The 15,807-nt window shown below is 35.4% G+C and overlaps 1 protein-coding gene across 2 annotated transcripts in view; it reads right to left on the bottom strand.

Moving 5' to 3' along the window:
• Positions 1-373: 373 nt before the first annotated feature.
• Positions 374-15,807, bottom strand: part of LOC108969030 — a 17,684-nt gene continuing 2,250 nt past the window's right edge. The window contains exons 2-6 of one of the 2 annotated variants that reach the window (XM_018933499.1): positions 3,486-3,836; positions 3,295-3,421; positions 2,304-2,447; positions 1,044-2,237; positions 374-944 (exon numbers count right to left, since the gene is read on the bottom strand). In XM_018933499.1, the coding sequence (XP_018789044.1) occupies positions 817-944; positions 1,044-2,237; positions 2,304-2,447; positions 3,295-3,421; positions 3,486-3,764 (1,872 nt within the window). In that variant the 5' untranslated portion in view covers positions 3,765-3,836 and the 3' untranslated portion in view covers positions 374-816. Of the gene's footprint in view, positions 945-1,043; positions 2,238-2,303; positions 2,448-3,294; positions 3,422-3,485; positions 3,856-15,807 lie in introns of those variants that run through there. The other variant, XM_018933500.1, reaches the window with a different exon arrangement.

Below are 15,807 nucleotides of genomic sequence, written 5' to 3'. Positions count from 1 at the left end.
AAAACTGGAAGAACTGATCAAAAGAAAGGGCTTCGTCTTCTATCAGGACAACGCCAGAACACACACATCTTTGATGACTCGGCAAAAGCTCGATTAGAAATACGAAATTACTTTTGCGACTACTCAATATTTAAATTTCAAAATTTGTATAAAAAATTAGCTTAGTTTTTTTTTTAATCTTTTGCTTAATTATTTACTCTTTATTTTTATAAGTAGAAATTGTGTTCAAATATAGTATTGAACAATAAAACAATAGTCCCAAGAGGAAAAGTGTTTTTTCGTAATTTATTTAATTATACACTCTATAATAATAACAAATTATTTACAGACTTAAATTAATTACATAACAATATTTCAATAATAACTAAGCGTCTTCGCAACTACATATGTAAATACTATATACAATTGATGTAAAATAATAACACAAAGATTTATACTATCATTTAGCTGTCTATAACATTTTCTTAAGTGTAAAATTGTCCATTAATAAACGGACATTAGCTAACATTTTAAAAAATAAATGTTTATAGGCTTATAACTGTGAATTTACGTATATCAGTATACACATTTTTGGCACGAGCAAAGGCACGAATACGCGAACACACAAGCTGAGTCAGACCCTACAAGAGTTGAACGTGACCTAAGGTAATTGTCTATAAATGATTCTCCAGCCATAACTGAGAGCTGTGGGTTATCGCTTTCACTTAATTACATACATATACATATATATGCTTATGAGCTAATGGATAAACTTAATCGCGGTAGGAACGATACAACAATGGCACTTAAATTTATACATATTCTTAGGCATATTTTCTAAGCTAGCGTTGGCTTCTTTTTCTTATGCAAGAGATCTTCGATTATCCATAATGCGATAGCTATAATATTAAGACCATTAAGAACATGCAAAGTGACGCCATAATCGGTGGCGTCGCGTATAAGACCTGAGGGTAAATGGTAAGAGAGAGTAAGCGTGTTATATATAATTTAAATAAAATGTAATTTGTGTTTTTTTAGGTTTTCTAAAAATCAGTTCAACTCACCAACAATTGGTCCAAAAACCAGCGAGAAAATGCCGGACATGAGCAATTGAAGACCCGCCGCGGCCGGTAAACGCTTCAATGGCACATAGCCGGGAATGATTAGAAGTGCAAAGATGGTGCGGAATGCCTTGAAAAGGCCCAAGAAGCCAAAAGTCGCGATCAACCAATAGAATGAACGGCAGTATATGAGAAAGACGCGTCCCAAGCACATGCCCAAAATGCCGATAATAAAGAAATTCTTATTGCTCAAGGGTATATTGGCGGTTAGCAATGGCGTGAGGAAACGCAGTATGACATCGCACACACCCAGGCAAGACATGGCGACTGCGATTTGTGTATTTGTAAATTTGAAATCGGAGAGAATGAACGGCGTTAAGATGGCGAAATTGATTTCCACGAAGTTGATTATTGTCATGCCCATTGCCAAATTGACATATGTGAAATCGCGCAACAAATCCAAATCGAAGAAAATTATCACCTTTTGTAGGAATGGTAGTTTTTGGCGTGCCTCTTCTTCTTCATCTAGCATTTCCTGTAACGTCTTTTCGGGGGTTAAGTAATGTTCTTCCTTCACCGAAAATTGTTGTGGCTGTTGCCTATACGGCACGGCCACTTGTCCCTCATCCAAATGATCCAGTTTAGTGGGCAACCCCATATGCAAATGCTCGAGCTCATCCTCCTTAATGCTCTCGCTGGTCGAAAAGGAGCGCTGTTTTCCTTTACCAGCGCCAACGCTGCTTAACCGGCGTAGTTTCTGCATTTGCACGCTGTCGCCAGTGCTGAGACGATGCCGTTGGCTAAGCGTATTTATGGATGTGCGGGAACCGTACCAGCCGTCATTGGCGCGTGCCAAACTGTGCGTGTCGGGTTCGACAAATTGTTCTGGCTCTTCCTCTTCAAAGTGCTGCGAACCTGGGCGTAAGGCCTCAGCGTCTCCTCTAACTTTTTTCACATGCCATTGTACGGGTTGGAAAATCAGTGAGGCGGCAAAGTTATGCAGCGAGAGGCCAGAGAAGATCAGCACGGTGCCTTTCACACCCACAGCTTGTGTGAGAAAAGTGGCGAGATGTGGCAATATAATTGGACCCATACCGGCTACACCGAACTGATAAGAGGTGGCAGTGCGTCGTTTCACTTTGAAGAAAGTGTTAACAGCCATCGAAGACGCCGATACCATGAGACCACGACCGAAGGCTAAATGACAGATGTGCTTATGTAAGATTTAGGTTCTCGTGTTTTGGAATTGACAATAAAACTTACCGTAGAAGAATGAGAAAGACATCAAAAAGAAAAGGAATGATTGAGCAAATACTGACAAAAACATGCCGATGAAGATGAGCGTTGAACCGCCGAATGCCACTTGGCGATATGTAAAGCGTCTAAAGAGGGGTCCATTGAGTAGACCTATAAATAAAAAGTAATTAGTTATGTATACAATAAGTGATCATAGGCACTCAGGATTTAGGAGAAATTTAGTGTAATCCAAAACCTCTCTAAAACTATCCCTCTAGATACTGAACTCTGTTCGTGACTACTTATCGGTTATTCGCCGGTAACACCTGTATCTTTGGAAAGGTATTTTACAATCCGCAACCTGTGATACGTCTGGCCACCTACAGCTCGGCACTTGATAGAGGAATGTTTAAAAAATAACAAAGTATATTCAATGTGTTCCTTTTGTTTACACAATTCAACCAGTCAAACCTTTTGGAAAGACAAGTCAGTCAACGCAACTAAAATAATCTGGGCTTCTTGCTCCGCCAAGAGCTGATATCTTTGTAGTGTCCGTGGAAATTAATAAGGAATGTTTTTAAAGACACGAAATCGCCCACATACAAGTACCCAGAGGCGAAGAAATTATGAAGCTAAAAGTAAATCGGCTTGGTTCTTTTCTTTAGCCATAAACCACACCAACTCGATGTATGAAATGATCCAAGAGAGAAGTTCGCATATTCTACCATTCATAGATCACCATATAAAGATCTTCTGAAGTCCCATACCCCAATCTAGATATTTTTTGACTCTTATATTCTACGTAACAGCTTTCTAGTCAGAAGATATCTCTTGCAAATACAATATATCGAGATTTACTATGGGTTATTTTCGAAAGTTTTCTAAATAAGCAAGAAAATACTCAATTATGTGTTACTTGACTGAAAAAGATCCCGGCATTAGAAACAAAATCATCGTAAACTGGTACCCTCCCTCCCTTTCGATTCGAAATTATTTACATGATCTCGACAAAACCTACCTGTTAATGCGGAAACGGCAATCTGCGTGTTGATGATCGTCGTCAACTGCGAACTGGTGATGCCAATACCGTACATATAATCTCGGAAGATAATGCCGAACTGTTGGGCCAAGCCAAATGTCACCAACTGCAAAGAACACCCTTAAGTTAAGTAAACGCCAGAAAATATTTTAATTCAACCAAATACTTACCACAGCAACGCCACTAGCGACGGTGACCAGCCAACCCCAGCCACCATCGGGCGCTACGAAATCATCGCCCAGATCACTTTTGTCGCGACGCTTCTTTTTCGGTTTCTTCTGTTTCGTTGCATGGGTATCGGCAACTGGGGTATTATAGGTTTTATCAAAAGTGGACTTATCACCATTTATTGGTATTATTAACTTAGTCAGATGTGGCGAAGTGGATCGATCATGTATGTGACCATTGTGATTGTTATTATTTTCATTTATTGTCGTTTCTTGCGCCATCTTTGTTGCTGTCTGGATTTTATAACGGCTGATTATGCCGACTTGTCAGAGATTTCACTTATGAATTGCACACTATGTCAATTTAAAACAAAACGAAAACGAGAACGAGAACGAAAAACTATGTCAACTTTTGGTTAAGATTAAATTTATCATTATTGCTGTTTGAAGTGAGCACTTGTGATCGAGCCACGCGTCACGGCCACCACTATTGAAAAACGAACGCGAACGAAATGAAACAAAAAATCTTTATCCGCGTCATAGCGTTAATAAATGACTTTAAAGTGTGAAGATAAGCGCAAACATAACCTAAAATGATTTAAATTCGATTCAGTGGTGCTAAACTTAAAAAACACACTTCATCTGGAGTAATCGCTTTACTTCGTACAATAAACCGCATGCACTGTAAAATTCAATTTTAAAATATATATCAGTTGACTAAACCCTAACTTCTTCTTCTCGAAAGTAGACGTCTTTGCTGCATTAACAGGCCTATATTATACATTATATTTTGTCTTTGTTTTGGCAGGTAATCAATACTTTAAGCCAGATAGGCTTGATAGAATCACACACGATTCTTTATAAACACTAGATCGACAACAATTTTCGTAAATCAATGAAAGAAAATTGTCTAGGCCGTTCATTGCGCAAAATTTCAGATCAATATCTCAAAAACTGAGAGGCCATTTCGCATATATAGTACACGGACAGGCAGACGGGCAGACAGAAGGACATGGCAAATTCGACTCAGGTGGTAATGCTGATTATTTATACATATATTTTTTATAGAGTCTCTGCAGCCTTCTTCTGGAAGTTACAAAATTTGTGGCAGAATTATTATACCGTGTTTATTGTGTACCAATAATTATTATTTGTGTAACGATTGTGTAAGGGATTTTGGAATGATGTTGTATCACACTTAGTACTTAACATAAAATCTCGTAATAATTATGGACTGACATATTCAATCAAATTGTATACCTAGTTTTATAAACAAAGTATAGTCACTTTAACATTGGATTTTTCAAAAAGTTTTCGGTAGTAGTGTAATGTAATTACGATCTTAATCAGTAGAATCCAAGAATTAATATTAGAATGAGGAGACACTTGGTAGATGATAGACAGTTTCTTCTCCCTTCTGTTACACAAAGCGTGCGACCCGCGGTCGAGGGGTACGGTCTCTTCGTCGTGCCCTCGCCTATGAAAAGCGGTTTGGGCGACAAAAAGAGTTCTCGTTCTCTCTGAAAATCATATACATGGTTCATATGTTTACACAGATTTGAGTGTTCACAATGCAAGTTTTGTGAACTAGTTTTATTCACAGTAATAAAACTATCTGCCGGCCAGCTAACCAAAACTTGCTGAAAAAGTTTTGCTTCGTTCTGCACCACCTTCGACACTTCAACTAATAAAAATAAAAAAATTGTGAAAGATATGGTGCTTGAAAATCGTCAGGCAAATGTTTAAAAGATGGCAAGAAAGAACGACATATCTCACGTGACCGTTCGAATAATGTTAGTGGATATTTTGGGTATGAAACACATTCTTGCTCGACTCGTCCCAATTAAGCAACATATTTTTCAAAAAGAATACTGTAAACAGGTCTCTTTGAAAATCTCTTGATCGTGCGAATTCCGATCCCACATGTAGAGGAGACATGGGCTTATGAGTTTGAGCTGGCTGAAGGCCACCTCAAAAAGTGCTCACGAAAAATGTTTCGAGGACTGGTAAAATCGTTGGCATAAGTGTATTACATTCAGTATAAGAGTCTCTTAAAATCTCTGTATTTCATTTCATCCATTCTATTTCTCCTTATCTCACTTAAATTCTGTGAACTATTGTCGAAAAAACGATTTAGGCCTTTTAAAAATAGGGAATTTAACTTAAAATTTCGTTTATTTAAGCAAAAATTCATTTTTGATCAGATCAAAAAACTGTTAGGCCATTATAGGGAGAACTGCACGTAAAAAGGAGGAAAAAAAATTCATAGTGATCGAACCATTAGTATCCAGGTATTTATTGCAGCAAATTTGAAAAATGTAGTGTTGAGAAAAACGGGTTTAAAGATAAACCGATGGAGTGCATTGAGTTAATTAACTAAAACGACTCTAATTCAAAGCCTCATGATCAATTTGAAATTAAGTATATTATCGAAATCCATCTCTATTAAATTTCACACTTGGCGTGCCTCTTACTTGAGACATCCATTGTGAGTTGTATGCTAAGCCAATGAGTTTGAGTTTAACATGTTAATATTCCAACACTTTACGGTTAACTTAAAAATTACTGAAATCATGAAATCACTTATTACGGTAATTTAGTACTTTATATACTTCAATTACGACCTTTTTAACACATATCAACTTGTGTACATAGGTTCAGAAAGAAATTCCATGCAAACATGCTAGGCTAGTAACCCCCGAGGCACTTGTTTTACTGATTAGCATGAAATCAGTAGGTGGTGATAATTTTTTGTTCAACAAACAAGTCAGCATTGCCATTATTTATGTACATATATACTTATATAATTATATATAAATATGAACGTAAGTAAATAATGCTAACATGAGTCAAACCACAATATATGTTTTGTCTAGCTGTAGTAGTTTTCTATTTATGCATAAGAGTATATACATATATGTACTATATACAAAGTTTGAAAAATAATTAGGAGATGATGAAATTGCTATTTATCGTAGAAACGTAGGAGTATGGGGAACCCAATGGGCTTAAGACCATTTCACTATCACTATCAACAGATAATTATCGATATCGCTTTATATACAAAGGTATGTACATACATACATAAATATGTATACCAAATGCAATTGTTGCTGTAATAATTGTGCGAATATGTCCAATATATCAATGTCAAATTAAAATCCAGCCTTTTCAGAATGAAATTGCTATAAATTAGAATACCTTACCCCTGTTGTCATAATGCGCCAAAAAATAAAATGGTCAGCAGACATTTATGTAAGCAAATGAGGAGTACCGTGAGGCGACTGTTTGAACAATTTAGTTATGTGATATGGAAAAAGCGTGACTTGGTTTAAAAATGATAACCGGAGGCATATTTCTATACAGGTACGATACATACATATAGTAGCCTTCAGTCTGATATCTATATCCTATATTATATGCGAATGAAATTGTCATTTGAGTTATTTTTATATAATTCAAATGCGATTATTTTTACTTAATTCTTATGCGAATATTCATTTTTAAATATACATACCTATAATATATAGTAAATAGGTATTCTGGTACTGCGATAAGGAAGTGTTAAGGTAGAATTACAGAATTGTTAGATTTAAACTCATTCATTATAAATTGATTGAATTAGAAGTACCAGCCAGATTGACTCGACGCATTTTACATCAAAGCATACAAAATACAGCTTGTATTCAGTTCTTGCTGAAGAAAAGTTCCAGGAATATGAGACGTTTTCGAGACAAATTTTATTCAGCATTGAGGCCCATTTCTGGCTCAATGGGTATGTAAACAAACAAAATTGCCGCATTTTGGGACGAAGAGCAATTTGAAGAGATTCAAGAACTACTATTTCATGCAGAAAAACCAACGGTTCGGTGTGTTTTGTCAGCCGATGGAACTATTGGTCTATATTTCTTTAAAATAATAACCGTCAATGGCAACCTTTATTGGTTTAACCATGATAACTATTTGATGCCTGAAATTGAAACTCATGATCTCGGCAACATGTCTTCAACAAGACGGTGCCACTTCCCACACATTACACCAATCAACGGATTTGTTGAGAGAACACTTCAGCGGGCAGATAATTTCACTTGACTTTGTAGACAAACCCGCTTCGATTCAAGACTTGAGGCAAGACATCACGCTTGTCATTTGACAGTTATCAGTCGAAATGCTCGAACGAGTCAGCGAAAATTCGACTCTTGGACATTTGAAATAAATAATCTTCAAAAAATAAATGCCAAAGTAAGTATGGTTTTGTGTTTTTTTTTTTAAGAAAAGTCGAGAACCTCGAAATGAATCACTATATATACTCATATATCAAAACTTTATTCAATTCTCGGTAATTTCAATTCTAAAATCCACAAATTAGTTAAACCGCTCTCATATTCAACGAGTACAGATAAAGTAGATTAAGTATTAGTATTAATTTTAGAAACTATTTACACTATCTATATTTGACTATGCAGAAAGCTTTCGAACAAAGAAATTACGACACTTTCAATCTCGATTTAGTTCGATGAAATAATTGCGTGTTGTCATGACTAACACCTTGTTAGCAGCTTCTATAAATAATTTCGTAAACTCCTAGGGTCACAAGACTGCTTTTAACTTATTACTAAGTCGGCTAAAAGCTAAATATATACCGATTTATTATATACTATACATATTTGTAATTTATATGTATTTATATGTGTTGATATTTGGCTATATCATGTAATTGCTGGAAAAATTTCGAGTTAGCGCTGCTAATTATGTAACCAGCACCGAAGTTGTCTGATAAAATATCACGACTCAATTTGTTTTGTGAAAAAGAATTCCTGATTGTTTGTGCACATATTAACTGTACAAATGCTTCATTGTGCACATTGGAATTTTTAAGGTGTACAAATTTATTTTACATGTTAACAAATATTTTTTTTCCGAACAAATTTCGTTGACATTTTGGCGGTTCCGCTGGTTTGATTACATATCTAGATAATTATCTGTATGTAATTACTACCGTTCTTTTTGTAGAACGTAGTTGCGTGAAACAAAAAAATAAGTCCATGCTTGTATTTACTTATATGTAACAACGACAAATCATATGTGCACAATGTGTAAGTGTAACCTATACTGAATATGTGATAACTCTCTGAATAATGCCATAAAAAATAACGTCCAACAACGAGTCGAAATTATTAAAATTTACTATCGAAATTCGGAGTAAGAGGGCTCAATTTTAAGAGCCCCACGTGCAATCATCATGAGATCTCTGAGCGTCTAGTAGAAAAATTTGAATCCACAAAAAACGGGTTAGTGGGGTTCATTGCCGTCATTGAGCCGTAATTCTTGCGTAATGATCATAAAAGGAAACGTTACCGCTCAATGATAACCGAATATTTTTGGGCCGTATTGAATGATATGAACTTGAACAATACGTGGTTCAAACACGACGGCACAATAAGCCACAGAGCGATTTTCGTTAGTAAAAAATATCAAAATATTTTCACGGAGTGTATTTCGGCTAACTCTGAACTTTATCTTCCGTTGTGTAAACTGCGGGGTTTGCAAAGTGGAGCCGGAAACTCCTGAACACCTTATTCGTGACTGTTCAGCATTTTGCAGATGCAGTACCAAGGTTTTTGGTTCTATACATCCATCGACGACCCCAGTAAGATCTTGAAACTTATCAGAATGCGCGGCTTTTGTGAGTCCCTTTGACCCTAGATCGCGTTACAAGCCACAATTCATTTCTAATCCTTTCTTACTACTTTTGTAATATAAAAGAGAGGAAGTAATTCGACCACATTTTCGACATTCCGCCGATTTATATTCATCAAAGGGCTTTCTAAGTTAAAACTAATGAAGGAAGTAGGTAATAATTTTAGTAACCTTTATATTTCATAGATATCTCCAAAAGAAGTTAAAGCCAATGATTTAACATGAGATTGCTCACATGTTTAAAGCACATTCCAAAGGCCAAAAACAAGTTCTTTATAATACAGACACCTGAATATTTCTAGCTCTTACTACATATCAAATACAAATGTTATTACCTAATCTAAGTACTTTAAGTAAACATGTAAACTCTGCACACTGCACTTGATGCTGATGCGCATACGTGTTTTTCCACTTCATAAAAACACTTAAAAAATGACTACCGTATATAGTGATTCCCAACCTTGATATGTGCCTTAGCACTGTAATAATTAATATTGCACTTAGTGACTGGAAGAATTGTTACTAAGTAGATAGGGTAATAGTTCAAACGACGTGAATAATACGGTGATAAGCGCCGATTTAACTTTTCTTATCAATTGCACACTTGATGTAAATATTTTGAACATTTATTATTATTGATATTTTTTATTGAAAAAAAAGTTTTCGACAAATAACTGAAAATATTCAACGAAAGTTAAGTTGAACAGTGAACCCTAATCTTAATTCAGTGAAAACAAGTAACTAGGTAATAAACAAACACTTTAGACAAAACTTACTCGCTGGCGAGTACCTACAGATGACTTGACACATAACTGATTTGAAAGAGTTCACTTGTCGCAGAGCACTGTGTCTGTGAGGGCCGGTGTAAACGTAATGGAACGATAAGCTGAGAACGGGTGATCCAAGTAGTAGCAATTTTTTCAATAGCCTTTTTTTGGCAGATCACACATGCGTCGTGTCAAGCTGTCATGTCACCAGCACCCATCTTGAGACCCAGCAGGCAGTGAAGAGAATATAGCAGCCGGAGCCGTGAGTGTATATCCGTTCGTAGAAAGACGGGCTGACTTATTGAACGGCTTGGCGCATTTTAAGCCGAGATATTAAATTGAGAGCGTACAAAACACAGCTTATGTAAGAAGTGAAGCCTCTCGACCTTCCCAAACATTGCTTCGTTCAATCGGATCTTAATGATTCATATATATATTCATAAATATTCAGCGATGAGGCCCATTTCTGGCTCAATAAGTATGTAAGCAAATATAATTTTCGCATTTGAGACGAAGAGCAACCTGAAGAGATACAAGAGCTGCTATTTCAATCTGGTATAGTTAGTGAACCGGTGAAATCATTGGTCATGATAACCGACCATTTGATGTCTGGAATTGAAGTTTGCTATGCGGACAATCCCATTTTGATTGAGGCCTTAGAGCAAGACACCAGGCGTTCGCAAGTTACCAGTCAAATTGTCATCGAAATTTGGACTCAACGGATGAACCATCAGAGAGACGTAACCGCGGCCAACATTTGAAAAGATAGTCTTCAAAAAATAAATGCCAAAAAATGTTCTTTAGAATGATAACTAAAAAGTAAGCAACCTCGAAATAGATCACCTTTTATAATGGAACGATAAGCTGATATAACCATTTATTTTTTGGTTACGTTGAAAGTTAAAACTTCTATTCGCAGTTTTTTCATATGAGCCATATTAACTTATAGCTTTCATGTTATACACATGTGCAAATATACATAGCATCCAATGCAAAAAAAAAAAAGAGCTACTGATTTGTTAGTAAAAACATAGATAAAAGGTAGTCGTACTTTGAGAAGCGGTCCAGAGTATGAAGGGCCCCATGACAGTTTTGTTGGATAGAAATATAATCGCAAACATTTATTTTCTGAGTGAATTTGTATTCAAATCTCAAGTGTCTAAACAAATATTTGAACATTTTGAAACATTTTAAGTACTCGTATTATACTATCAATTTTATAAGAATACAAACAAATAATTAGTAGGTAGCATCTACTTGACGTTCCTTATATAGAATGAGTACATACATATGTATGTGACGGCATGTATTGGGGATATACAATATTTTTTTTTTTTTGGCTTTGTGTTCTAATACTATGTAATCGGATATGAAGCATTATTTTCAATTGAACGTTACATAACAGCAAAAGACGTGTTCGATTTGCCACTTCTCAACTCGTTTTCTTCTTTTATCAAAAAATTTTCGTATCCAAAAAACAATAAAGTTATCCAGTTGACCAGAAGAGTGTGAGGTATCAATATAGCCTCTTTAGACTGAATAACAGTTACCTACGTATTTGATTTATATTAGTTGTTTGATTAAACCGCTACTCTTCAAGGTTCGACGAGTAAAAGGCAGCGAAATGAGCATACCATCGATTTTATTAATTATTTTTACTTCAAAACATGAAAATTGGTATTCGGGAATTTTAGGTATTAAGTGATAAGATATGGTGCTTTTAATATAACCTGACCTGAATGGAAGTGTAAACGTTAGCCCAAACTTACAAACTTGCGTTTTCAAAAGGATCGTATCGAGGGACTTTTAATTCGAAGAATATTGTCGCCAAAGGAGTTTCTTCCAGAGGGTCGAACTGTTAATGGATAATACTATTTAGGCTAGTAAACGTTAACGGGCTAAAAAGTGGTTGAAAAGTTTCATTAGCCATAGGTTAAGCAAATTCCAAAGTTAATGCCCAGAGAGAAGATTGTTACAAACGAATATATCAATAGTAGAAGATAGTTCGGAATTACCGTAAAATGAAGCCGATCGAGATAATCAACATTCTGATGGTAGTAAAAAATCCTATTAGATATATTTAAAGCAAAATGCAAATCCGGTACGCTAAAAACGAATATAACACCCTCTTGCTGTTGGAAAGAAACGCATTAACTATGAAAGGTAAAGCCGAAACTGACACCTATTTCGAACCGAAATATCAATCGTATTATAACAATTCTATCTAAAATTGGAATATCGCTGTACTTGCTATATTGTTATCATTTATTTATCTTTAAAATAATAATAGCTTTTTAGACTGTTTAGACCACGTATTTACAATAAAAGTATTGCCAAGATAAGACTGTCTTTCCGCTATTAATAAAACGCACTTAAGATTTCCTTCAGAATTGTGTTATATGAGTTATCTATGACATCGATCTCGCATGCATATGCACCATATAGACAAAGCCCCACAAGCCAGCTGTCTGTCAAGCAAGTCAATAAGACTTTCCTGAAAGAATTTCCCTGGCATACGATCGAAAGTGGGCTACGAAGTCGTCAGTATCAAGGCCAATGCGTGGATCACATAATAAAATCAGCAATGCAATTAAAATGTAAGATTATGAGAAGAAAACAATTCGAGGAGACGAAGTTCAAATACGGTAAATGATAAGGAATCTGCTATGCAGACCAATCAGCGAAGTATGCAAAGAATAAAAGAGAAATATTACATACAAATGTCTTTTTGTATGTAAGTGTGTGTGTGTGTGTTTATAAACAATAAGTGAGCTGTAAACAATGTTAACAATATCTAGGAAAGAAAAACAACAATGTTAACAACCGAATAGTTATTTGATTTGTTATCAGCAAATAGAAAGGAAAGAAATAAAAACCAAGCAAAAGTCAAAACAGCGACGTTAAAAGCGGAAAGAACACCTGTGGTTTTTTAATATATTTTCTGTAATTTCTATACCTTTAACAGATAAATTAAGTTTGACACAAAGTTTATAATACGCAGAAGGAAAAGTCGGATACTCTATAATCTCTCTATAATTAAGTATGTCTGACTGTCCTCAGTTTTTCAGATATCGATTAGAAATTTTGCTTGTGGCCTCTACTCCTGCCACTGTGTTATACACAAACCGAGGGATCAAAATAAAGTCCATATATGCAAAAGGTATCTTTTGGAATTATTGTCGAAGACAATAATACACTATTCAAACATAACGGATGTCGAAACGGCTATCAACGAGGCTGGAGGACTGTCCCTTAGACAACACGGCTTTAGGCCTGGGCGATCAACAGTAAAAGCTATAAAATACGTCATTGAAAGCTTAGAAACCTCAAACGTAAATGCCATAATTACAAAAGAATTGTGTTGCTGGCGACTTAAGATTTCCGATTTTCAACAGCGCTAGATGGGTGGATATGGCCAACGCTCACACACCCCTGGAAGTAAGTATACAAACGACTACGGATATTCTTAACACATAAAAAACAGTAAACTACCTAGGCGTAAGACTGGACAATATAGAAAACCCCAGCCAAGAAAAGAGAAAGCAACAAATGTCGACGACAATCAGTGACCTATTATACAGAGCTGAGATCAGGGCAGATGTGCTTAAAAAGGGAAACCGACGTAAAGTAGTGGCCAGAGTGCACTGCACTGCAGGAATTTGAGTGCAGCAGCCTCCAGAACAGCGTCAGGCGATTCAATATTAGTTGTTACCATTACCGCTTATGCCCCAAGCTGTGGGAGCTAATGAAAATATAAGAATATAATATATAATAACAAGAGCGCAAATAAAGAAAAATACAATAAAAACATGGCAACAAAGATGGGAGAATGAGAGTCGCGGCAGATGGACGGCCAGACTAATATAAGATCTAGGCTTATGGACAAGCCGTAAATTCAAAGAAAACGATTTTGCACAACCCAGTTGTTATCCGATCATGGATATTTCAAAAAGTATCTCCGTAGAAGACATGGTTGGCTCAATAACCGCTGACAATTTAATCAGCATCACGCTGGAGACTGAAGCACACTGGGGGATTATTAAGATATACGCAGCAATATTGCTACGCATCAAAAATCGGGACCTGGACGCAGATACGCAGATATAAATCTTTCAATGAGAAAAATGGAACGCCACACTGATCGATCATAATCAAGATAAAGAACTTCGTATATCCTTTTATGTCAGATAAAATTATTATGAAGGGAATTATAGTTTCGGTATGTGTGCATTTATTGGGCGCTCGTCGCAGTTTTTATTGTTGTATTATTTTATTATTGTTTCATATATTCATTTGTTAGAGGATAGATTGCGACCACTCTGATAAAATTTCAAGGAGATAATACCGAGCAGAAAACTAGCGCGGGGCAACTATTAAGTTGCTTGCGGCGCTGAGAACTTGAAATATGTATGAAGCTATTTACGAACGATATAAAACTAAGATAGCGCTTTCAAGTTTCAGATTGCCAACAACGATGGTTATCAAGTGGGCGGTATGTAGGCGATTAGCACACTTGTAAATATATTCACACACAAACGCAAATGTATAAAAAATAAAAATAATTGCAAATGATCGCAAAGCTTTGGCATCGCGACGCTTAATTAGATATTAATTAGCTGGTGATAAACGTGTAAGGCACCAAAAAATTCAACAGCGGAAGTGCAAAATGCTGTGTTTCAAAGCCACAATTATAACAATACTTGTTTTTTTTTTTTTAAAAAGCACCAAAATCATATTGAAAATCACATAAAATCTGCTACTATATGATAATAACGAACATTTGTTTTGCTGATTTCACATTTTTCGCGTATCTTTACACCTGTGTGAAATTCCACACGGCAAATCATAATTTATGAGTCTGGCTAATGGGTTGATTTGCATTTATTATATATGTTAGAAGTACCATAAGCACATGTTTATGTGCGCGGTGGTTGTGTGGGTTCTTTATTCAATGCTTGCGTCCATGTGCTGATGGATCATTCATTAAGACCAGCCAAAGGGCTATGAGGCGCGCACAAAGCGAAATGCGCCAAATTGGATATGTCACTTGATCGATCGGTGCCATAAATGGCAAAATGATTAGATGTTATTGTGTACAACATTACGCGTATATACCGTTATGTAATAGCGTATGTAAATCTGTTGTTCGATAATGAAAGTGTCAAAGCTTATGACGAATTTCTGTCATATGTTAAATAACCTTGATGTGTTGCTTTGATTGAGTTTGGAACTATTTCACAAATAGTTATACTAAAGTAATGAATTATATAAAATGGTATGAAATTCAAATTTAGGTAATAGCAATAAATAGCCCATTTTTTACTGTGGAGGGTTTTTAATATGAATCAAAAATGTTTCTAAGGATAATGACTTTCGTTAGTTTTATTTTTGACTTCTTTGTTCATCTAGATTTCCAATATTTCGTTTATTTTTATAACTTTTTTACCAGAATAATAGCTACTTGCTTAGAAAATTATATAGTGAAATTGTCGGCCATTTGAAATATTAGCCGAAACCTATAACAAGTGTCTGAAAATTGTATGAAGCGTTGGCATACTTGACTCAGTAGTAAATTTTGAAGGATATAATAAAAAAATTATATTAAAATACGTGTAAATGTAGTTCTATTGTCAGCCCGCGTCAAATTTGATTGGATAGTATATGTACTATGTATGTTTTTCACTTAAATTGTTTTTTGATTATAAGCTTATATTTGAAAGAGAGATTTTTACGCTAATTAAATTTATTGTTTTTTCTTTAAGCCAATTAATATAGTTTGTTATTAGTTATGAATTTAGTTTATGTTTAATTTTTTTCTTTTATTTTCTTATTATTTGTTTGTTTAAATAAGTTTTTTT

This window comes from Bactrocera latifrons, unplaced genomic scaffold (assembly GCF_001853355.1).
Source record: "Bactrocera latifrons isolate USDA-ARS-PBARC rearing strain unplaced genomic scaffold, ASM185335v1 scaffold_238, whole genome shotgun sequence".
Taxonomy (NCBI): domain Eukaryota; kingdom Metazoa; phylum Arthropoda; class Insecta; order Diptera; family Tephritidae; genus Bactrocera; species Bactrocera latifrons.
The sequence above is the reverse complement of the archived record's forward strand: the minus strand, read 5'-3'. Positions and strand labels throughout refer to the sequence as shown.